The sequence below is a fragment of the Aethalodelphis obliquidens genome, unplaced genomic scaffold (genome assembly GCF_003676395.1).
Source record: "Aethalodelphis obliquidens isolate GAN/ISIS:26980383/991018 unplaced genomic scaffold, ASM367639v1 scaffold10, whole genome shotgun sequence".
Taxonomy (NCBI): Eukaryota; Metazoa; Chordata; class Mammalia; order Artiodactyla; family Delphinidae; genus Aethalodelphis; species Aethalodelphis obliquidens.
Genome location: NW_020837954.1, coordinates 20,247,609 through 20,273,489, shown reverse-complemented (window position 1 = coordinate 20,273,489; position 25,881 = coordinate 20,247,609). Strand labels below are relative to the sequence as shown.

Below are 25,881 nucleotides of genomic sequence, written 5' to 3'. Positions count from 1 at the left end.
GTCCACATCGGAAGATCGGACTAGGCAGAAGGCCCCTGGAAAAGGAAGTGAAAACGTTGCGAACGTAATGAGCGAATCTGGAGCGGAGAAGGGCGAGGAAGAGAGAAGGCATTAAGGGGAAGTGACGCTCTCCTTGCTCAGGGCGGAAGTTCCCCGCCCCACCCGTAAGAACTGGGATTTGACTAAAGGCAAGAGAGGATCTTGCCCGGGTTCCCGTTGTCCACGGCTCCTCCTCTTGTTACTGCGGGCGTGATTCCTGGGACTCAGGTATTTTCCTTTTGCTGTCCTGCGGCGCAGGCTTTGGCAGAGTTCTGCTGGAGTGCCGCTGGTGCTGGAGTAAGATGTAAAGAAATGAACGGGAGCAAGCAGGGAGAGAGGCGACATCTTCTTGTGCAGGGCTCAACCGTTGTAAACGCGTTGCTATCTACAGCCCTAAGTGCGATCCTTTCCGCCTGCCGTCCGCTTACCGGGACGGGAGATCCGGCTCAAGGCCAAGCTCAGAGCTCGCGTACGTTTTTTCAAATCCTGGTGTTTTAGGCTTTTACTCTCCTCGCCCTCCCCCCCAACCCCCTTTTCCTATTTCGCTTACCCTCCGGTTTTGGAGGGTTAATGGTTTTCTGTCATTTTTCCTTATCCTCATCACTTTAAGTTCTCTTTGAAAACGAACTTGATCTGGAGATAAATCTGTTTTTCCTTGTAGCTAACCTTCTTTCCCTCATAGGTTCTCAAAGTCTAATGCAGTTCCTCTGTGGGGCTCACCCCTTCCCCTCTTCCGCTCCCTCCGCAGCCCCAGCCTCCCTGCAGGATCCTCCCGCGTCTCTGCAGCCTTTCAGTATCCTGGAAACCGAGACTGCAAAGAATTTCAGCTGCTGTTGAAGTTCTTGGCATCACGGTCCTAAGAGAATTCTGCCCTGTAGATTTAGAGTTGATAATAGACGTTTCTTTGTTTTAGGCGAACTGTGAATTTGGTGAGCATTTTTTCCTTCTTGTAATTAAACTTAAGCGGAAACAATTGAAGAGCTGGAATGCCTGGTGTGAGGCTGAGTTCTTTGGAGTGTGGAAGAAAATATTTTTGGGAAGGAATAATACAGTTGCTTTTGAATGACCCAGTGAGAAAAGTCTGTTATCATTTGAAGTCCACAATTTATGCACTTAAAATGCAAGTGTTCCTACCCTGTTCTGTACCACATGTCTCTTAAATACTTTTTTAAGTCTTAGCATACCAAACCACTTTATAAATAATTTTTGCTGGACAATGGAAGTTCAAAAATAACTTCTGGGTGTTGTCTTAAAGCACAATTTGATTATTATAGGTTTTTCTTTTTTCTTTTTCCCCTTTCTTTTGGGAGTAGAGTAAATGTAAATGGGGCTTGTGTAAACGTGCATCCTTCTGTTTTGGTTTAAGTTCTAGGTTGTTACTTTGATTTTAATTAGTCATTTTGGTGTTTAAATGAATTTGCCTAAATTTGGTTTAACTAAAAAGAAAAAAAAAATTTTTTTAATTTTAGAGGCAGGGTAAGGGCAGGGGAGTGAAAACCAAGAGATGATTTTAGAAGTTGTCAATGAGAAGGAATGTCTAGTTCTCATATTTCCAGCGTAAGAAGTTCAAATTTATACTTTTACTCATGTATGCTCAGACTTCAGGAACTCAATTCAGACTTAACTAAAAGAATGATGTACCCATCAGAATGTACACATTAGAATGCCAGTTTATGTTGGAATAGAAGATAACCCTTTCCAGTAATCAGAATTTTCAGGTTGAAAATCCAGTGCACTCTTTCCTGTATGCAAGAACTTGGGAAGTTGTGTGGTAATCGTGGAACAAAGAAAGTGAACTTGGAAAGTCCTGAATTATATATCATCATCAAAATTATGGTAGAAGCTTAAGAATTACCCCTTCTCTCTATAAAGAATACTTTTTCAAGGGGCTTGGATACTTAAATCAACTAGTTATATCCTTTTCCTTGGAACAAAGCACGGTGAGTTTTCATTTTGACCACTTTTCTCAGGGCCCTGTAGATCACTATGTTATAGATTGCAGTCTATTTTATATCTGTTACCTTTAATTTCCTTGATGAAGACTTGGAAGATGCATTAGTCTTCATGGTGGATGGGACCAGGAAATGGGACCTTATCAGCACCCCATATATTACTATCTTTTAGAGTTATTTTGTGGAAAATAAATCTCATCCAATTAATGTATATTCTGTTTATTTCTATTATGAAGTAGATTTTTAAAAAATCTTATTCTTGAATTCTAGGAATTGTGTACTGACTAGAAAAGTCTTTTATATTTAACCATATAGAGAGGTAGGATAAAAATTTTTAAATCAAATTCCAGAACAGTGGAATACACTATTAGGTGTATTAATAGTACACCTCTGAAAGTTGAAAGGGAGTAATTAAGAATACATTGAAAATAGCAAATTCAGATAAAAGAAGTTAAAATAATAATTTCAAAATAATTTCAGTAAGTTCAAGAAAGTTTACTTAAATTAATGGATTAGTTAGTTAAATTAAGGAATGTTTCTGATACATACCTTAATTTTTTGAGCTGAAGTTAAGGTAAATGCAATTGCCCTAAAAGCATCCTTTATTTCCACAGTCAGAATAAAATATTAATTGGTTGGATGAACCACTATAGTTTTTTCCTTGTTCTTACTCAGATTTTACAGACATCCAGGAATATTGGAAACCAGTTTGAATTCTGTAAACTGTTAAGAATTTTGTATAGTTTAAGAAATTATTGTGAAGAATTGCTATGGAAATGAAAGGTGCTATTAACATTAACAAGTAATTATAATTACACTATTATTTGAGTGTTTGCTGTGTGCCATACACTTTGCTGGGTACTTAATGAATATTAACTCATTGAATCCTCACAACAATTTTTTGAGGTTACATCATCTACATTTGTACTGTGGCACATTTTGTGGGTGTTTGCATCAGAAAGTAATTACTCAAATGAGTCAATTTAGCTGTTTGCTTAGAGCTTTGGAAAACTTTTGGTGGGGGAGAGTGTTGAAACTATAGGATAAAATTAGATTTTTCCATCATTAATCACTCATATCTATTATTATGTATTATTTGATTATATGTATTTTAATCTTCGTCTTTGGGTTTATGTTCTGAACCCTTTTGGTTTCTTGTTTGAGTCACAACTTTAATAAGGTTAAGAAATTATGAGCTTATTTTTATACATGTAGGATTAAACAGTTTTTCTTGATGTGTATCAGTGTTATATTTCATTTACTTAGGTTTATGCTCCAAATCCGTTGTGCATTTCTGAGTCAAAATGCTACTTTTAAACAAAAAAAATTTTTGGTTGCATTTTAAGCACTAATCTGTTAACAGGATTTCACATTTTTTGTAACCAGTTTTTCAGTAGATGGTTTAATTATGTAACTTAGAGCTTTTAGTGGATGTAGTAGTGGCTTTGGGGACTTGCTTTCTTCTGTGTTATTTTGGAGCCTATGATATAATGACTGGTATTATAACAGGCTTCTAATTTTACTTTTGTTTCTCTAGATATAATGAAAGTCAATCTCAGAGAAAAGGAAAATATGCCAACTTGTTCCATAGGCTCACTGCCAAAATTATTATGCCATCATTAGTTGAATTCTTCTGTGAGGAAAATTGAACTGTGGGAAAGAAATTTAAACAGTTCTTATTTCTCTTGACCATTTATTTGCTCTCTTTGTAGCAGATGATTGCCTCCCAGCTGATTTCAGCACCACTGTTTTGTAGCTTAGGTGTCAATTAAGTATACTAACTCACAACTTGACCTTTAATAGCTTGATTTCAGAATCTAAAATTGTGAAGCTGCTGTAGACTATGGAATGTTTGATTTTATTTTAAACTTATCTAATGTTATCTTTATATTGTGGATATTTATGTAATAAGAATGTGATTAGAAGTGAAGTACAATGCTATTACCTTTTTAAAACTTTTCAAATGGATACCATTTATTCAATTTTGACTAATCAATCCAGTTACCTGGATTTAGAGTACTCCTAAGTATTTGTTTTATGGTACCAAAATTAAAAACAAAAAAGTATGGCAGGGATTTGGGGAAAGAAGAATCAATCCTACTATTATATAAATAACAGAAGGGAATGATTGTTCCATGGACCTCTCTTTATTTCATTTTAAAGCTCTGATGTATTCTTGTATCTGATCGACATAGTGTGTGTGTGTGTGTGTGTGTATATTTTATATATATGTATATGATCTGTCCTTTATGGGTTTCTGTTCTGTACCTTTCTAGTTTCTCGTTTGAGTTAAAACTTGAATAAGATTAAGAAATTATGAGTTTTGGGGCTTCACTGTTGGCGCAGTGGTTGAGAGTCCGCCTGTCGATGCAGGGGACACGGGTTCGTGCCCCGGTCCGGGAAGATCCCACATGCCGCGCTGCGGCTGGGCCCGTGAGCCATGGCCGCTGAGCCTGCGCGTTCGAAGCCTGTGCTCCGCAACGGGAGAGGCCACAACAGTGAGAGGCCCGCGTACCGCAAAAAAATAAAAAATAAAAGAAATTATGAGTTTATAAGTGAGGCAGTATAACATAGTATTTAAGAACTCTGGAGACAGAGTGCAAAGGTTTAAATCTTGCCTTAGGCTTAATTTCTCTGTGCCTCAGATTTCTTCATCTGTTATATGGGGATAATAATAATAAGGGTGCCTATCTCATGGTGTTACTCTGAGGATGAACGGAGTTAATACATGTAAAAAGCTTAGAACAGTAGCTGGTACATTATGGCAATCAAAGATATTCTAGATGCTCTTTATGGAATAATTTAGTCTTATCAGGAATAGCAACAATTATAAATTGGTTCAGTAAATATTTTAAGCAGGTCAGCACTGATCAGCATTGTAATTTTTTAATGTAATATGTAAAGAACATTGTTCTAAGGTTAAGAAAATATTATAGTCCCAGTAACGTCTTAACTAATTGTGTGATCTTGTTAATTCATCTAAACTCTCTGAACTTCAGGTTCTTCATCTGTAAGTCTTATGTGAAGTTTAGTGCCATATATTTTTTTCTTTATGTCTTTTTTCCTGTACAAAATCTCATAAACATGCAATTGTAGAATAATGTAATGAACCCTTATGTACCTGTCACCCAGCTTCAGCAGGTATCAACTCATGGCATCATATCCATTTCTATCCAATCCCTCATCCTATATTAATTTGAAGCCAGTCCCTGACATCATTTTATCTACCGATATTTCAGTATGTATTTGTAAAAGATAAAAACTCTTAAAAACAAAACTATGGTATTACTGTTCAACAACAAAGAATAAAATAACAGTGATTAGTTAATATAATCAATAATACAGTCAGGGTACAAAATTCCCAGTTGTCTCCTAAATGTTGTGTGTATGTGTGTGTATGTATATGATATGTGTGTGCATGCACCTGTATGAATCACAGGTTGTATTTGGTTGATAATGTCTTTTAAGTTTATAGTAATCTGTAGGTTCATTTTCATCGTATTTCTTTCCATTTATTTGTTGAAGCCGTCTACGTTACTTATGCCATAAAATTTCTCACAGGATGTTTTTGCTGACTGCATCCTTCTGTTATAGTTTAACATGCTTTTTCTGTTTTCTTTATATCTTATAAATTAATAGTTGGATCTAGTCTGTTGACTACATGTTTGATTTTGGGGGGTGTGTGTGTGTGGTGAGTGGGAGTATGCAAAAGTATTTATAGGTGGTATTATGATCTTCCATCAGAAGACCCTGATGTCTGGTTGTCTCTGTTTTTGTGACATTAGCAGCCCTTCATAATCAATGCCTACCTCTATTAATTCATTAAGATTGTAAAATGGTGATACTCTACCATTCCTTCTTTAATAACTGGAGTACTTTTATAAAGAAAAACTTATCCTCATCTATTTGGTAACCCAGTGGTACATTTGTTATAGGAAAGGCATGATAAATGCTTGATTCTTTCCCTTTATTTGCTAGGTTTCAAATAATGAGTTGATTCATTAGCATCCTCCAGTGGTGATCCCTTTTTTTAAATTATTGTAATTTTATTATCATTATGAACTCATGGATTTAAGCATGTCTGCTGTGTTTTAATCAATTGCAGTTACTATAATTGATGATCAGTTTGTCCCATCTCTTTGACTAATGAGAAGCCTATTCAGTTTGGCTCCTAAGTTTTTTATGACCTTAGACATCATTGATAGCTTTATTGCTACCTAGTATGTAAAGATTCCAAATTTATGGTGACATTTTCTGCCCCAGGTCTGGAATCAGCCATTTTTCCAAGGAGTTCTGTTCCCTTGGAAGGAAACAATATTTAGGGACCACATCTGGTGCTAGGAGGAGTGTTCTTTGCTACTGGGTTGGTTGTAATTTCTAGCCCTTTTCAGTAGAGCTAGGAAATACAATTTTTTTCTTAATGTACATTTGTATACATCATATATTTCATATGTATATACATATGTATTAGTGTATATAATGTTGTTTCTCTGTATATTCTGATATTTTTAATTCAAAATCAGACTACAAGGTTTATATTTAATGTCTCAGTCTTACATCTTTCTCTTCTCCCATATTGAGAATCCCAGATCACAAATGACTCTAGGAACAATAGAATTAGAAATGTCATGTAATTATGCATTGTGGCAATGCACAGTAACAGTTTCAGAATACAAATAACACTCTCACCAACAATGTGATTACTGAAAGTGGTGTAAAAATTTTTAGGGCATACCCCACTAGGGATGGACTATCAAATTACTGTTTTAAGGTTATTTGGAATGGTATGGTTAGGCTACTAACTAGATGAACATTGGGTTCCTTTGCTTCCTTTTATTTTCAAGTTTCTTATGGATTGTGTTTTTAAGGTTTAATTTTGCTTTATAATTGTGTAAAATAATTCCCTAATTCCACAGTCAAATCAATAAATGGGATATATTCAAAGATGTGTAGCTTCTATCTCTATCCTCTCCACTCTTTTCTCTCCCTTCTCTGTTAGGTAACCTTTTAAAAAATATACCATGTAATATTTCCTTTTTTTAAAAAAAAATAAGTAGGTATGTATATTTGTAACCTCCCCTTTCTTAGATAAATAGTGACATACTATACACACATTTCTCTTCCTTGCTTGGATCAGGGAGATCCTGCAGAGTTGTATATGCAGAGATTCCTCATTTCTATTCACAGCTGCATAGTACTCCATTGTGTGGATGTGCCATAGTTTTTTTCAGCCATTCTTTGGTTGGTGGGCATTAGAGTTGTAAAATTCTTGGTCAGTTGCCTCTTGGGCTCTCAAATATGAAAGTACAAAAGCATAAGGTATTATTCTTTAGCTTGTACAAATAGACCTACAATTATTACCTTATGCATTTGTCTTTATATATTTTTTGCCAGTGTATTTTTTGGATAAATTCTTAGAAGTAGGATTGTTGGATCAAAGGGTAAATGCAAATGTAATTTTGCTAAACTTACCAAATTTATCTCCAGAGGTCTGTATCATTCAGCATTCCCACAAGGATGTATGAGTGTGCCTCTTTCTTACAGCCTCACCAATAGTATATTTTCAAGAGAGAATTGTTAACTCCATATAGTTTTAATTCATTTGATTATAACTGAAGTTGAGTGATTTTTCATATACTTAAGAACCATTTGTATTTTTTAACCATCTGTTCATTTCTTCAGCCTAATTTTTCTATAGGGCTAGAGTATTTTAGGAATGTTTTATTTATTGCTGATACATCTTTTATATATATTGTAATTTTTTTCTCAATCTCATTTATATTTTGTTCTTTGCTTATGATTTTTTTAGCTATTCAAAGTTTTTTAATGTAATTGATTTGATCTACTTTTTAACTTATTGCCCCTGGGTTTTGTACCATAGTTAGGAAACTGTTCTCTAATCTCAAGTTGTAGAGGAATTCACTCCATTTTATTCTAATACTTGTATGATTCCATTTTTTACATTTATACCTTTGATCCATAAGGAATTTATCCTGGCATAGATATGTGGAAGGGATCTGATTTTATCTATTTTCCTGAGGCTCAGTTATCCCAACATGTTTATTTAAAAGTCCCTCTTTTCCTCACTGATTTTGAGATGCTGCCTTTATCATAAACTAAATTTGTATATATTAAATTATCTATTTCTGTATTTTCTATTTTTCACCATTGATTTGTTTCTCCAAACCAAACATTCTATTTAATCCACAACAAATTTTACAGATGAGAAAGTTCAAGTTTAGAATAAGTAATTTGCCCAAAGTCTACAGCTATTAAGTAGTCAAATGTTGACTTGAACCCACTAATCTCTCTGGCCCTGAAATTCACACTTTTCCTCACTGTTTTTTCCTGTTTTCTATGGTACTTGTTCTTCATTCTGCACAAGGTTGTTATTGAGATAAATGAAACTGCCAGTGTAAAACTGACAAAGGTTAGGTTTTGAAGATGAGGAATTATTGCTTCTGTGAGTTATCTTTAGCCATTTACGGGTAAATAACTAAGAACCAAGTATAGTCACAGTTGTAATTCATAATTTTGAAGGAGTAACAGTTATAATTTGCTATAATTTTTAAGCAGTTACACTTGTGCTGGAAATATTTTAACTGATTCTCAAACATTAGCATGCATAAAAATACTAATGCATTCTTAAAACACAGATTGCTGCCCCTTCCTTAGTTTCTGATTCCTTAGATGTGTGGTTGAGCTCTAGAATTTGCATTTCTAGCAGGTCCTAGGTGATGCTGATGCTATTGGTGCAAGGATCGTATTTGGAGAACCATTGTTTTAAAGCTCTCTCTTTTTAAAGTTCTGTTAATTTCTCTTAAGTCAGATTTCTTGAGAGAGAAAAGGAGTCAAATTTAAAATGTTAAGAATGATGTTATGGCAAACCTCCAATGTAATTCATTTTAAGTTCCCTATATTTACCTTGCCTTTTTCAAGTTCTTAGTTCAAATTGTTTTGGTTACATGTTAAGAGTATAATCTCTTAAACTTTATTCTCAATACTTCTTAAAGGGATTAAACATCATGTCATTTGAATCCAGTACAATGATAGAAATATGTATGGGTTTTCTTTTATGAAGTCATCTTTACCAGTATCCTTCTTGAGTGGTTTTTAACCCTTTGATCATTTTTATTATTTTGGGGGGTAATAGGAAAGTGAGATAAAGGAAAAATACTACAGAGGGTATAAGTGTAGGGGAATAGCTTCATCGTGGCATTCTGGTGACATTGTGTCCACATAGGCAAAAGCTTGGACTGTGGGACTGAAGCTTATCTGAGTCTTGGAACACCTTGCGATTCTCCTGGAACATGAGAGGATGGATGGTCTTTAAGGAGCTGCTGCAAGGCCATCTCTGACCTACCTCTCTGTCACCCCTGGGAGTCTGCCGTGAGACAGTTTCTCTTTACCTCCCTGGTGTGATGAGGTATGGGACTTTCGTGTCCCGCTGCCCCGCAGAATAGAGCTCCGGAATATAAAACTGCTGCTGCTGTAGTTTGGGTCCTTCACAACTTGTATTGCTGCCGTCCAGCCCCTTTTGTTTCTGTGTTGTCCTTTTTAGTATGTGGGACAAGGATCCAGGGAGCTTAGTCTTCTTTCACTGTCTGTAAGTAATAAACTGTTTAAATTTAAAAGTGGCTCGCTGTATCTTTTCTGGTCAAATTAGTCGGGTTTTGGCCTTGCCCTGTTTGTATTTATTCATTTGACAGTAAGTAAGCTTTGTTCCGTTTTTGGTGAGTGTGGAAGGGAGTCACATGGGTTTAGCTGGCAAAAACCGAGTCTTCTTAAGGAAGATAATGATAATAATAAATAGTACCTAATGATTATTGAGTGCTATGTGTACTATTTTGTCTGTGCTTTACAGATGAGAAAACTGAGACTTTAAGACCACTTTCCCAAGGTCACATAGCTATTAAATAGTACAAACAATATTGTAACCCTAGGAACCTGATTCCAGAGCCCAGTCTCTTAAAATTATACCATCCTGCATATCTGGATATGTGTCATATATACACAAACATATGTTCTTTTATGTGTTGCATGTGTACATATATATGTGTGTGTATGTATATTTACAAATCAATATTGTAGTATGCTTTTATATCATGTTGATGGTAATTTACCAGTCTTGGATATACAAAAATTAGTATAAAGATCTATTACTGTATGATTTCTATTTATACTAAAAATGAATCTAACCAATAACTCATTAACTTGATTTGAGAATCAACAATTCTTCAATACTTTGTGTGGTCCAAGATGTCCACTGACATCTTGTACAAAGATGGTACCTTGTACAAAGTAGATTTCTTACCCAGTAGTAAGAGATGGTACAACATAGAAAGCAAAATACCTCTTAAGCAAACAATGTAAAAAAAATCACTAGTAATAAGATAACTTATTAATAAATAAGATATTTATCATGAGCTTACTAAGTGATAGGCACTATTCTAAGCACTTTATATGCATAAATGCATTTAATCCTCAAAACAATCCTATATTATTGTATTATTACTGAGTAACTTTCACCCTTTGGTTTTTCACATAACTCTCAGATTTCCTTTTTTTTTTTTTTTTTTTGACTCAACACTCATAAGATGTCTTGAATTTCTTCTCTTCATCAGGCCTTTTACTTTGTTTAGATCCCTTTTAAAGGATGGTACTCCAAATCTGTATTCCAGATGTGGTCTGACATTTGCAGAGCCAAGTGGAATGTCTCCTCTCTAGTTCTGTATATTATAGTTCTATTAACGCACCTTAAACCTCCATAAGATTAGTGTGCTAAAGTATTACTAAAATTAAAATCCCTAAACCCTTTAAACACATCCTACAGATGAGTCTTTTCTCTCTTTTTCTGTACTTGTATAGTTGTTTTGGAATCCACTATAGAATCTTAACATTTATCCCTCTTAAATTTCTTCTTATTAGATGTCAGGTCTTTTGGGATCCATGTTTTGTTAGCTGATGTATTTGCTGTCCTCTGCAGCTTCATATCATCTGCAAAGCTGAAGAGCCTGCCTGCAGTATCTTCATCTAGGCCTTATGATATACCATCAGAAACCTCCCTCCAGGTGGACCTCATTTCATTAAGTAGTATATACTCTGGTGTGGTTGTCCAACCACTTGCTAATTTAGTTAACTGAAGTAGCTTATATTTTTTGGTTTTGTTCTCAAAATCATAAAAGCATTATAAAATTCTTTACAAGTATCTAGTTAAACATTGTATATTTTTCTGATCTGCAAGTCTTCTAAATACATCAGAAAAAAAAAAAGATTAATCTGTGACACGTCTTCTTGTTAACTCTTGCATCCTAGTCTTAGAGATCACTACATCCTCTTCTAAGTATTCACATTATCAAACCTTTGATCCTTTGTTTTAAAGTGTTATCTGAAATTAACATTAACCTTACCAGAATTTTAGTAGAAATTACACTCTTAGTTTTGAAAATAGTCTCCTGTCTTGTGGCACTGGCAATGATTCAGGGATCTCATTCACAGGTTCTTTTAAATATCTTGGAACATAATTGTTTGGCCTGGGAGAGATGTGAACTTATAAGGTAGCTAGGTCTCCTTTTTTTTTAATTTACTTTTTTAAAAGACTATTTTTTTTGAGCAGTTTTAGGTTCACAGCAAAATTAAGAGGAAGGTACAGAGGTTTCCCATTTACACCCTTTCCCAACACATGTGTACCTTCCCCCATTATCAACGTCCACCACCACGGTGGTGCATTTGTTACAATTGATGAACTTATATTGACATGTCATTATCACCCAAAGTCCATAATTTACCATAAGGTTCACTTTTGGTGTTCTGTATTCTGTGGGTTAGGACAAATATATAATGATACATATCTACCATTATAATATCATATAGAGTAATTTCACTGTCCTAAAGATCCTGGGTGCTTTGCCTATGCATCCTCCGTCCCCCTTAACTCCTAGCAACCGTTGATATTTTTACAGTCTCCATAGTTTTGCCTTTTCCAGAATGTCATATAATTGGAATCTTGCAATATATAGCCTTTTCTGATTGGCTTCTTTTACTTGATAAGACATTTTTTCCATGTCTTTTCATAGCTTGACAGCTCATTTCTTTTAGCACTGAATAATATTTCATGGTCTTGTTGTACCATAGTTTATCCATTCATCTACTGAAGGACATATTGGTTGCTTCCAAGTGTTGGCACTTCAGAGTAAAGCTGCAATAAACATCCATGTGCAGGTTTTTGTGTGGACATAAGTTTTCAATTCATTTGGGTAAATACCAAGGAAGGCGATTGCAGGATTGTATGGTAAGAGTATGTTTAGTTTTATAAGAAGCTAACAAAGTGTCTTCCAAACTGGCTGTACAATTTTGCATTCCCACGGCCATGAATGAAAGTTCCTTTTGCCCTACATTCTGTCCAACATTTGGTGTTCTCAGTATTCTGGGTTTTGACCATTCTAATAGGTGTGTGGTAGTATGTCGTTGTTTTAATATGCAGTTCCCTCATGACACATGATCTTGAACATCTTTTCATCTGCTTAGTTACCATCTGTATCTTCTCTGATGAGATATCTGTTAAGGTCTTTATTCCATTTTTTAATCAGATTGTTACTTTTCTTGTTTAATTTTAAAATTTCTTTGTTTATTTTGAATAACAGTTCTTTATCAGTTGTGGTTTTTTGCAGATATTTTCTCCCAGTGTGTGGCTTGTCTTCTCATTCTCTTGACATTGTTTTTCCCAAAGTAGAAGCTTTTTTGTGGTTTTTTGTTTTGTTTTGTTTTGTTTTATAGAGACATCCAACTTATCATTCTTTCTTGTGTGGATTGTACCTTTGGTGTCTTATCTAAAAAAAATCATTGCCATACCCAAGGTCATCTAGAATTTACTCCTGCGTTATCTTCTAAGTGTTTTATGGTTTTGCATTTTACATTTAGGTTTGTGATCCATTTTGAGTTAATTTTTGTGAAGGATATAAGTAAGGTCTGTGTCTAGATTCATTTATTACTTTACATTCCAGCACCATTTATTGAAAAGACTATCTTTTCTCCATCGTATTACCTTTCCTGCTTTGTTAAAGATCAGTTGACTGTATTTATGCGGGTCTGTTCCTAGACTCTCTGTTCAGTTCCATTGGTCTGTTTGTCTGTGCTTTCACCAGTACCGCACCATCTTGGTTACTACAGCTTTATAATAATGCTTGAATTTGGGTAGTGTCAGTTGTTCAACTTTATTCTTCTTTTTCAATATTGAGTTGGCTATTCTGGGTCTTTTGCCTCCCCATAAAAACTTTAGAATCAGTTTGCAACATCCACAAAATAACTTGCTGGAATTTTGATTGGGATTGCATTGGATCTGAAGTGCAAGTCAGGAAGAACTGACATCTTGATAATGTTGAGTCATATTATCCATGAACATGGAATATCTCTCCATTTATTTAGCTAGTTCTTCGATTTCTTTTATTAGAGTTTTATAATTTTCCTCATATAGATCTCGTACCTAATTTTGTTAGATTTATATCTAAGTATTTCAATTTTTAGGTGTTAATGTAAATGGTTATATGTTTTAAATTTCAAATGCCACTTGTTCGTTGCTGGTTTATAGAAAATCGATTCACTTTTGTATATTAACCTTGTATCTTGCAAACTTTCTATAATTGCCTATTAGTTCCACTGTCTTGGGTTTGTTTTTTTTTTTTAATTGTTCTGGATTTTCTACCTAGACAGTCATGTCATCTGCCAACAAAGACAGTTTTGTTTCTTCCTTTCCAATCAGTGTGCCTTGTATTTCCCTTTCTCATCTCATTGTTTTAGCTAGGTGTCATTTTTCATTTCCTTCTCTTATTTTCTGTATCATTCACCTTTCCTGTTTGTTCACTTTTCATCCTGAATAACATCTTCTTGTTGAATCAGACAAATGAGAGTTGAGAGGGGTATGTTTCACAAAACAGCACTTATAATTAAATTAATTGCATGTAAAGGAATTGAGTACTTAAATGTTTATAGACTTTCAGATGAAGTTAATTTTGAACCAGCCTTTGAAAATTTGAATTGGATGAAAAGAACACGGGAGAGGAGAAAGTTTATAGGCAAAATCTGGCAAATGTAAGAAAATATTTATATAGAGCTGTAGTAATTACATGAGCTTTATTGGAATGAAAGGTCATTATGGAAAGAATGGGAAATAGTGAAAGTGGGAATCATGAGAAGAGAATGAGACTTAAGTGCTGTATTCATAGCACTTCAAGTTGTGTGGAACTTTAAACTTTACAGAACAATTTTCATGTAACCTTCTGAGATAAGTGGGAGGTATTCTTATTTTATGGATGAAAAAATTAATACTTAGATTAAGAAATGTACCAATTCCATATAATAGTATATGACCCAGTTAGAACTAAAACTCATTATATTTCCAAGGTCCCTGTTCTTCGCTGATACTGTTACATTTCTGTTGCCTCACCATAGTACCCTGTACTCATAACTCTTACAGTTTGTTATATGTTCCTGTGCATTATCTAATTTGATCCTCAAAAACCTTGTGAGATATATATAGTTCAGGTATTATTATGATCTCACTTTACAGATAAGGAAAATGAAGGTAAGGTAAAGTTAATGATGTAAAGTAGCTAGGACTACTTTCTTAATCCTGTCACTTATTTGCTATATCTACTTGCTTTCCTGTTGTTCATTTTTCTCTTTTCAGTCTAGATGTTAACTTTTTCCATTAAACTGAGGCTAAAAGAAGTTAAACAAGTTTAAGAGGTCAACACTATAGTAAGTAAAAAGAACAGACCCAGATCTAAACATGTACCTTCTGGTTGCTGTTTTCTTACCAATATTCTGTTCTGGAATAAAGTACCTACTGGAAGACCAACAAGTTTCTTGAGACTTATCGATACCCTGATTGAGAATTATTCTGTTAGATGTGTGCAAGATTAGTTGGAGAGATCAGAAGTGGAGGCTGGTGATATCAGCTATAATGTGGTCATGTTAACAAAATTTGTTAATGGACATAAAATTCAAATGAAACAAGTGTGAAATGATGATGTTCTTAATGAAGATAAAAGTTTTAATATTTGTATATTTGCACTTTAAAATGCATAGGAATGAAGTGCTATACTCTCCCAGTCCTACCAAGATTTATTTTATTTAATAATGTTCAGAATTTTTAAGTCTATTTGATAATACTTTTAAAATAGGAACCAAATTTTCTGCTTTTTAAAATTATCCCCATTACTTGTATTTGAGGTATGAATGAGATAGGAAAGAGTTCATATTGTGTAGATGTCTTATATTCCTTTCATCTATTCTAAGCAACTGCTATGAGCCATTCTGAAGTATCCACGTGTTGATTTCTTATGGCTGCTATAACAAATTACCACAAACTCAGTTGCTTAAAATAACAGAACTTTATTCTGTCACAGTTATGGAGGCCAAACGTCTGAAATTATTATCACTGGGCTGAAATTAAGGTGTTGGCAGGGCTCTGTGCCCTCTGGAGGTTCTAGGGAAGACTGTGTTCCTTGCCTCTTCCAGCTTCTAGTGGCTGCCAATGTTAATTGGTTTGTGGCTGCATCAGTCCAAACTCTTTCTCTGTGGTCAGATTACCTTCTCTTCTTCTGTCTGTGTCAAATCTCCTTCTGCCTTCTTACAAGGTACATGTGATTGCACTTAGGGCCCAACTAGATAACCCAGGATAATCTTCCCATTTCAAAATCCTTAATCATATCTGCACAGTCTTTTTTTTTTTTTTGCCATAAAAGTACCATTCAAAGTTTCCAGGGATTAGGATGCAGATGTCTTTTGGGGGAACAATTATTTAACCTACCCCAGTCCTTACTGCCTCTCACTTTTTCTTCTTCTTTTCTTTCTAGTCTCTTTTCTTCTTTTCTATTTTTAATCTTGTTCATCTTCCAGAAGCACGGAGTGTGCTTAATGTCTATAATAAAGGAGTTGAATGATTATTAACTTCCCTTCTAACTCTAAAAGCCTCTGTCTAGTATTTAGTATTTAAAAAACAACAAACATGCAGATAAACAACAAATCTCAGTTATTTTGTGCTACCTGTAAAAGTAATCATTTGCAAGATTATTTTGAAATAACTATTCATGCTTTTTGTTTTTCTGTAGATGGACCACACATCCCCGACCTACATGCTTGCTAACTTAACCCACTTACATTCTGAACAACTTCTACAGGGCTTGAATCTTCTTCGTCAACATCACGAACTCTGTGACATCATTCTTCGAGTAGGTGATGTTAAAATCCATGCTCACAAAGTGGTACTTGCCAGCATCAGCCCATATTTCAAAGCTATGTTTACTGGAAACCTTTCTGAAAAAGAGAACAGTGAGGTTGAGTTTCAGTGCATTGATGAAACTGCTCTCCAGGCCATTGTGGAATATGCCTATACAGGGACTGTTTTTATTTCACAGGACACAGTTGAATCTCTCCTTCCAGCAGCAAACCTACTCCAGATAAAACTTGTCCTGAAAGAATGTTGTGCATTTCTTGAAAGCCAACTTGATCCTGGTAATTGTATTGGAATTTCTCGCTTTGCAGAGACATATGGTTGTCATGACCTTTATTTGGCAGCCACTAAATACATATGCCAGAATTTTGAAGCAGTTTGCCAGACTGAAGAGTTTTTTGAGCTTACGCATGCTGATTTGGATGAAATTGTTTCCAATGACTGTTTGAATGTAGCTACTGAAGAGACTGTTTTTTATGCACTTGAGTCTTGGATCAAGTATGACGTCCAAGAACGCCAGAAATACTTAGCACAGCTACTTAACAGTGTACGATTACCATTGCTGAGTGTTAAGTTTCTCACTAGATTATATGAAGCAAATCATCTTATTCGTGACGATCGCACTTGTAAACATCTTTTGAATGAAGCTCTGAAGTACCACTTTATGCCTGAACACAGACTGTCTCATCAGACAGTCTTGATGACACGACCTCGCTGTGCTCCCAAAGTACTTTGTGCAGTAGGAGGAAAATCTGGACTGTTTGCCTGTTTGGATAGGTAAATAGAAGGCTTTTAAAGGATTGATGCTAATAGATTTTATACTCTTAAAATTTGCTAATTTATTATATTTTTAAAATAGTTTGATTTTCCTGTTTATTTGCTTCTTTTTGTTGTTTTCTTTTTAAATCACTTACCTGATTATTTTAATCACATTGTCGTCCATTCTCTACAACACTCTCAATTTTAAACACCTCTCCTCCCTCCCAGTGCACAAACTTTATCCATACTGGTTATTCATGAACTTTTCTTCCATTTTATGCCCTTTTTTCCTTTGTGAAATCATTTACATCTTTCTTTATATGAGTCAGACCAGGTCAGAGGGGATTTATTATTGCTAGCTATATCAAAAAATGCTAAAGAGGAGAGCTAGGAATTTGTGATGAGAGCAGACTGGGACAAGAATATGTTTGAATGAATACAGTTAATCAGAGTAACCACCAAAAAAATAAAAAAAACAGGATATTGATATAAATCATGGACTTTACATGCAATTTATTTTCTTCAGCGTAAATATTTTTTTAACAACAGTAGTAAAAAGTGCTTTCTTTTCTGATAATTTAGAGTAGGAGTTGTCAGACTTTTTCTATAAAGAGCCAAATAGTAAATATTTTAAATTTTGTCGCCGTCATATGGTCTCTGTTGTAACTACCCAAGTCTGCCATTGTAGTGCAAGAGCAGCCATAGGTAATACATAAACAAATGAGCATGGCTGTGTTCCAATAAAACTGTACTTACAAAAGTAGCTGGTGGGCTGAATTTGGCCCATGGCCATCATTGATTTAGAGCATTCTACAAGTAACTTTTTTTGTTTGTTTGTTTATTTGTTTAATTTTTATTTTATATTGGAGTATAGTTGATTAACAATGTTGTGTTATACAAATAACTTTTATACATTGAAAATATAGCTGGATGTTACCTTCCTTTTCCCTTAAATGGGATTGCTTTATGAAAACTTTTATGTTTAATTTATTTCTTTAATATTTAATATTCTAAATATTAGAATAAATATTAGAATATTTAACATTCTAAAATATTTTGAAACATTGGGTAGATTGCATTTCTTTCCTCCAATAGGAGGAAACTGTTGATGTTTTATCAATGTCAATTGATATGTCCTTTATCTTTTAAAAAGTCTCAGTGTACATTTGAATTGTGGTCTAAAACTAGTATTGTTGAGATTGGGCTAACAATAGCTTTAAAGTTCCCTTGTGCCCCTCCTTTATGCCATCTCCTTCTCTCCCCCAGAAGTAACCAGTATTCTGAGTTTTTAATGTATTATTCTCTTGCTTTTTGTTATAATTTTACCACATATTATATGTGCCCCAGTATATAGTTAGGTTTTACACATTTTTATGTAAATGCAGTGGTACCATGTATATTCTTCAGAGATGTGTTTTATCATTGAGCAGTAAGTTTATGAAATTGAGATTGCATGAGGAAATAATTCATTTAGTTTCGTTGGCGTATGGTATTATAGTAGATGGACATAATACAACATTTTCTTTCTACTATGAATATGATGACTGAAAATTAATTGAAATGTTTCACATATACAGAAAAGTCCACAAATTCCAAGTGTACAGCTCAATGAATTATCACAAAGCAAACATTACAAACCATTTCAAGAAAAGAACATGAACAACACCCAGAAACCACCCTTAAGGTCCCTCCCTGTCCTCCCCAAAGGTAACCACCACCCTCATTTCTAATCTAGAGATTAGAAGTGTTTTTGAACTTGATAGAAATGAAACTGTACTGAATATATTCTTTTGAATTTGGCTTGTTTCCCTCAACATTATATGTGTAAGATTCATCGCTGTTACATGTAGTTGTAGTTTGTTCATTTTCATTGCTGTATAGTATTTTCTTATATGATATGCACAATTTACTTATCCATTTTATGGTTGATGAAAAATTTGGATTGTTTCCGGTTTTCAACTATTACAAATAATGCTACTGCGAACACTGTTGTACATATACATATGTGTGCATTTCTGTTGGGTGCATATCTAAGAATGGAATTGCTTTGTCATGGGGTGGGTATACCACATCTTATTTATCCATTCTCCTTTTGATAGATGACTGTGTTGAGCTGCTGTAAACCTTTCTCTATTTGTGTTCTTTTGCAAAACTGGCTGTAATAGGCATTCAGTAGAGTAGATACACAGGAATGAAATTGCTGTATCAGAGCATACGTGTATCTTCAGTTTTGCCAGATATTGTTTATGGGCCATTTTGATGTTTTAAATTTAATTTTTTCTGCTTATTCTTTAGTGTGGAGATGTACTTTCCTCAGAATGACTCTTGGATTGGTTTGGCACCCCTAAACATTCCTCGCTATGAATTTGGAATATGCGTTTTAGACCAAAAAGTGTATGTTATAGGTGGTATTGAAACTAACGTGCGTCCTGGCATCACTATCAGAAAACATGAAAATTCAGTCGAATGCTGGAATCCTGATACAAATACCTGGACTTCTCTTGAGAGAATGAATGAGAGCCGAAGTACCCTTGGAGTAGTGGTACTTGCAGGAGAACTTTATGCTTTAGGTGGTTATGATGGACAGTCTTATTTACAATCAGTAGAGAAGTATATTCCCAAAGTAAGAAAGTGGCAACCTGTGGCACCAATGACTACAACAAGAAGTTGTTTTGCCGCAGCTGTGTTGGATGGAATGATATATGCCATTGGTGGGTATGGTCCTGCCCACATGAACAGGTATTTAACTTAATCAAGTTGTATATGCTTGTAGATTTTTTAAAGTATCATTAACAATGATTTCTGGATTTTAAACAATTTGTGTATATGAATGAACTTCCCTTTTTAATTTTTAAAGTAATATTGATAGACATTTGGGAAACTTAACCGCTCCACAAGTATAATTGTAATTGGTTTACATGGAGATTTAATACAAACCGAAAACTCAAATCCCTTTTATTAAATTTTACATTCATTCATTCAATATAAATGGACTAGATTTTAGAATTCAGAAATCTGAAAATAAGATGAAGTTAGATAACTTTAGATTTGGGGTGGTGTGTGTATGTATAAATGTGTGTGTCTGTATGTGTGTGTATGGATGGATGATCTGTTACTATGTTGTTTAGTAGAATAAAAAAGTGGAAAATGTAATTTCTATATGCTTACACAATATTATAACACATCATAAACTTTAAGCCTTATTTAAATATTCCGTTCTGGATTCTTATTCTGTAATCATACATGTATCATTATGTATCTGAGCTGTGCTGAAATTTAAATGTGAGATTTCTGTATTTTATAGTATTCTCTGAATAAAGGAGAAATATATATATAAGAAAAACAAAAGCATAAAGTGCTTATATGGAAAATTAATCATAATTCTGAACCTTTGTTGAAAGTCGATCTTCCAAAGATTTTATCTCTAATAGTATTATATCTCTAATAGTGGTATGTGTTTTATTTATCGTGAGCATTTTAATAAAAGAGAGTATGTGGTGGTTTGTTAACAGGCTGAGAAAGTAATGACACAACAGCATTTCATCTATAAATTTTTATTTCTGTGTAGGCTAAATTTTTCTCCCTTTTTATTGTTCCTTTAGTTGAAGGAAAAGTATTTGGGACCCAGACATGCATTTCTATTTTTTGAAAAGCTGCTAACAGAAATTTCTAAGATAAAAGGTTAAGTACTTTAATTTTGAGATAATGCTTTTGAAGTTTGAGTTCTTGTTACAGTTTTTCACAGGATTTTTCTTGTCTAGTGATTTTGCTCTAACGGTTTTTATCCTGGTGTCCTTTCAGAAATAGTTGTAGTTTAGTCTTCTAGTCTAGTCTAGTCCCTATTCTGAACTTACTCTCAAATGCTTTAGGCTTTCTTGAGAAGTTAGGTTAGGACCAGAACAAGCTCAACCAACTTGCCTTTGCACCCCTTCAGGGAAAGTGTAGGCTTAAAGACCTTCTGGGATTTTCCAGGAAAGCTTATTTGGAAATTCTGATTTGATTTGAATTTCCATAATGCAACTTGGAAATGCCAAGAATTCTCTGGCATACAGACTTTATTTAAATCTGTGAATTCTCATAAATTACTCTGATTATTATAATCATTACGATAATCATTATGATTAGCCGGTTTTTGTTATGAAGTATATAGTGTTTGCTTTACAGTTAGTCACCATGAATTCACCTATAAGAAAAAAATTCCTTTTCTTTCCTTCTCTTCATCTTCCCTTTTCCTTAGCTGTGTGGAAAATCCTTAGTATCTTTAGGAACCATCTATATTCAGTTTGTGATTTTCAGAGTCCTTTCACATGCATACTCATTGGACTTTATTCATGAATCCTTGAGGTTATATTATTCCCATGTTTACAGGAAATGACTTATCCAGGAGAAACAAATCCAAAGTGATAGGTCTAAGTATGTAATATTAGTACTTGAACCCAGATTTTCTGACTTCAGATGCTCCATGCTTTTAATACACCTTGCTGCTTGTACAATATAATAGAGTAGGGTATGGCTATTATTGCACCAGTCTACAAGGTAAGCTTTTATCCCTGTGATTTTATCAGCAAAATCTGAACATTTGGGACAAACTACTCTTGTTTTATATCTGTCCGTTTGCACTTTTAAAACTCTGGTGGGTTTTAGTTGCTTTAGTAGGAAGAGTGACACAAAGGATATGTGAATTAATTCTTTCTTTTGTGAATATTTGCAGTGTGGAGCGTTATGATCCAAGTAAGGACTCCTGGGAGATGGTTGCATCTATGGCAGATAAAAGGATTCACTTTGGTGTGGGTGTCATGCTAGGCTTTATTTTTGTGGTGGGTGGACATAATGGTGTTTCACATTTGTCAAGCATTGAAAGATATGACCCTCATCAAAATCAGTGGACTGTGTGTAGACCAATGAAAGAACCCAGAACAGGTAATAATAACATACCAATTTGTAAACATATAGGACAATATTTTTTATAGTGATGTTCTTGAAATAGTAGTTTCTTGGGATATAACAGTAAGAGTATTATTACTTGTCCAGAAAAAACTTTTCTTGTGATAAACTTGACTGACAACTTGATTAGACAAAACTATATAGATTTTTTTACTGTGATTTTAATATGCCAATGTGCATATTGTTATTTTTTAAACTTCTACAACACATCTTGAGAAATGCTCATAATAGAAAGTATCTTATAGAAGCTCTTTGTGTCCATGTAACAAATGTAATTGTTTTATATGTTACACACACACGTGCACACACACCCAGGATCCTAGGGTTGTTCTATTTTGTTTTTTATTGTACATCAGCAGTCTGTATATTACTTTCAAATGTTCTCTCCTCCTAAAGGGGTATAGTTATAGTTGATCTAGAAAGAGTTGGGTTTCAGGTTTCATAAAGAAAAACAAATACACCTTTGAGGAAATTATCCTTAAACCCAAACTCAAATCACATTATTTTAAAAGGAACGTTTTAAGTTACTGGTGGAAATGCTTTAGGAGTATTCCTTGCATTTATGATTAAAGAAACTCCTGAAAAATAAACATACGAAGGAAATTGAAAGGCTTGTTTACTAGAATTAGTTTCTGTGGTACCATTGAGAAGGAAAACCATAAAACAATGAAAATGTAAAATATTTGGGTAGCCTTGTTCTTTTTAGAACTATATATATATAAAGTAAAATTTTTAAGCATAAATTATATAGTTTATATATAAAATTTTAACACATTTGAAAACAAAAATTAATGAATTTTGAAAAATATAAATATAAATTGAGAAGAAAGCATATGGGAAGATATATACTACATTCTTAATTAACTGTGGTGGAGAGAGGGAGAGTAGGATTGAGGAGAGATGAAGGAAGACTTCAGCTCTTTTACATATACTAAGGGATTTTTTTCCACTAAGCACATATTGCTATATTGCTTGTATAATTAATAATAGGTTATTGAAATGTATTTTAAGAAAACATTTAAATGCAAATTTAATTTAGTGCGAAGTCTGCTTCATGGTTAACATATTTTTTTCCCCTATTTTTACCCACCTTTCCTAGGAGTTGGTGCTGCAGTAATTGATAACTACCTTTATGTAGTGGGTGGTCACTCAGGGTCTTCCTATCTGAATACCGTGCAGAAATATGACCCTATCTCAGATACATGGCTGGATTCAGCTGGCATGATATACTGTCGCTGCAATTTTGGATTAACTGCACTTTGACAAGTGTGGACTTGTGGAAATAGCGTAGTGATGAACCTTGTGCTGCATGAAAGGATGCCCAGTTTTCTGAAGCCCAAAAGCTACATTGCTTCCTTTTTAACTTGAAATGGCATGAAGACTCATAGTTTTGTTGGGTACTTTGAACTGACAAGTAGCTTTGGTTGCTCTTGATTATACAGTGAATCGATAATCCAAGAAAAAAAAAAAAAAGGAAAGATCTTGCCAATTGAATTGTGCACTTTTTTTCCCTAATACTGGGATAGAATAGTTTTATGTTCATAAGTGTACATGTGGAGAAAACCTTGCTGCTTTTTAAAAAAAAATTAGCTTTCTTCCCCCTCCTTGTTCTGCACCGTTTTTTACCGGGATGAGAGATACTTAGATGCTGGAGTATACTGAGTGACTAGACAGAGTGCTGATACTATCTGTTGGATATAAATTCATATGCTTCACATTTTAAACAAAGGGCTGCTTTTTTTTTTTCTGGTACTTTTAAGAGTTGTAAATTACATGCCATACTGAGTCACCTGGATATTCTTACTGCTAAATGGCTTTAGGGCTGGGGATGTAATAAGTTTGCAAGATAAATGCATTTACTGTCATGATTTCGGGTCCTATTTTAAGCAATCAGATACTTACTGTGTATGCCTTTTTTATATGGGCAGGTTAATGCTGGATGAATTTAGTTACCCATCTATGGTATGCTAAGCATGGATAGAAAGAGTTAAGCATATCAGTTTCAATTTTTTTTTAGTAGTCCAGCAGGCTTCCCAGTGTTGATGTAAATATTTGACAAATGTTTAGTACCACTCTTAGTGCACATTGAGTTTTTTCATATATGCTTACAATAATTTTAGTTTTTTTAAGACTTTTGTTTGCTTTTTCAAAGTATTCAGATATAAAAATGGTGCTAACTGTAGGATCTGTAACAAGGCTATACCAATGTTCTTTTGGATGTTAAATATGAGATATGCATGACATGTTTTGATAGTATTTTTCATTTTTACCAGCTTGGTTCATTTGTGCTTATTAAAAATGTTAGTGTTTATACTAATATTTACATCCAAAAAAACATTCAGATGGCCTATTATGCTTTTCATGGTTCCTGAATAGTGATTTAAAGAAAGATACATTTTATCTTCTTTCTTCTTGTGCTAGATGTTATATGCCCTTCTTAAAAACAGAAATATATGCATTAAATATAAAGCACTAGGCAGTTAAGCATTATTTTGTACATTTCTTAGGTAACTGAATATTTTAAAGTTATTGAGGAAAACTGGAACTTGATGTTTACTTGAGTAATGGTTCTAAATTCAGTTCCACTTTGACTAAAGAAACGATCTTTTAAAGCAAAATTGTTTGCTTTACCCAGGTGACAGCTTATTTAAAAGAACTGGTTAATTCATTTTGTTTTGCATGTTTTAGTAAATGTCTCTTAATCTTGAATACATTACTTTGCATTTTATTAGGATGTTGGTACTTGTATTTTTGGTACTGTAGTCATTTTGTTTTCCTTCCCTTGATTTTTTCTTTCTCTTTTCTTTTTTTTTAACTTCCCACTATCTCTTTATAGTCTCTAGAAAACTATATTTGTTTCCTAAGAAAAAGTTCATATTGCATTCTTAAGTGCCATAATGTTCAGAACTATTGTTAAGAAGCCATTTGTAATTATAAAACATAGGTTCATTTCTTAGCATATATGTTATATCTTGAAAACTATTTATAGCCAGGCAATTTTCAGTTTTCCTTGTTCTTCCATAAACTGCCAGTTGTAGACTTAAGTATATACTGCAAAACTGTGTGAACTCATCTTTAATCATATAAGTAGTTTCATGCTTTATAAATATTTGCACAGATTATAAAACCTTGCAAGTGATTTTTAGTCTCTTTCTAATTAAGAACTCAACAGGAGCTACTAATAATATTGACAGTCTGAATATTTTCTATGTTGCTTGTTTGAATAACTTAATGATATATAGCAATAACTTTATAATTGATTTGAATAAATCTGTTGAATAGAAACAAGGTGCACTATTGTGATTGGCCTAGACTTTATTTAAAGAAAGCAATTTAAAATAGATTCCATCACATACTTAATTTTAAATCCCCATCTCAATTTTCTTTCTGTTTATATCAATCAGAAAGAATTGTTATTCTTGATAACATTAACAATGTTAATTATTAAATACATCCTATTACACTGTTTTTAAGCCCCTCTCCCCAGAAGATAAGGGAATTTGAAAGACTATAGAAATTTATTTTAATTGTAAACAGATCTATACTATACATTTTATTTTCACAATGTTTTCCTCACATATCATCCCCACTATCAAATTAGTATAAAATATATAATCGTTTGGTAAATTAGACCAAAGACATAAGTTGATCATTGTTTTGGAAGAATCCAAATTTCATCTCAGTGAAGACTAAATATGAAACATTTTGGGCAGTAGTAAGAGCAATATACTAGAGAACAAATTATGAAACCCTGTGAAAGGAAAAGAAAAAAAAACCCCAAATTTAGAAATATTTATTTTAGGTTTGCTAAACCTACTTAATTGTGCATAAGAACCAGAGGTATTATGACCTGACAGCTGGTAACTTTACAATAGAGCCTTCTCATTCAGCTTGTGAGAAGTTTCATCATGAATACTTTGCTGACAAATTGTGAATTTAACGCCACATTTCTAG

The 25,881-nt window shown here is 33.8% G+C and overlaps 1 protein-coding gene across 4 annotated transcripts; it reads left to right on the top strand.

Annotated features, from left to right (window-relative positions):
• The first annotated feature begins 112 nt into the window (after nt 1–112).
• On the top strand, nt 113–25,640 carry KLHL28 (kelch like family member 28). 4 transcript variants are annotated; one of them, XM_027111136.1, is made up of 6 exons: nt 113–267; nt 14,677–14,747; nt 16,103–17,001; nt 19,279–19,722; nt 21,695–21,903; nt 23,027–25,640. In XM_027111136.1, exons 3-6 carry the CDS (start codon nt 16,103–16,105, stop codon nt 23,188–23,190), a joined length of 1,716 nt encoding a protein of 571 aa, XP_026966937.1. In that variant the 5' UTR covers nt 113–267; nt 14,677–14,747; the 3' UTR covers nt 23,191–25,640. The 4 variants fall into 4 exon arrangements, with proteins under 4 accessions (XP_026966937.1, XP_026966935.1, XP_026966936.1 ...); XM_027111135.1 differs by lacking the exon at nt 113–267 and adding an exon at nt 284–1,979; XM_027111134.1 differs by lacking the exon at nt 14,677–14,747 and having other exon boundaries at nt 23,027–25,495.
• The last annotated feature ends 241 nt before the right edge of the window (nt 25,641–25,881 follow it).

Coding starts and splice junctions, on each gene's coding strand:
- KLHL28 (XM_027111136.1), top strand. CDS start 16,103: ATGGACCACACATCCCCGACCTACATGCTTGCTAACTTAACCCACTTA. Junction 19,723..21,694: donor GGTCCTGCCCACATGAACAG/GTATTTAACTTA, acceptor GAATATTTGCAG/TGTGGAGCGTTATGATCCAA. Junction 21,904..23,026: donor AATGAAAGAACCCAGAACAG/GTAATAATAACA, acceptor CACCTTTCCTAG/GAGTTGGTGCTGCAGTAATT.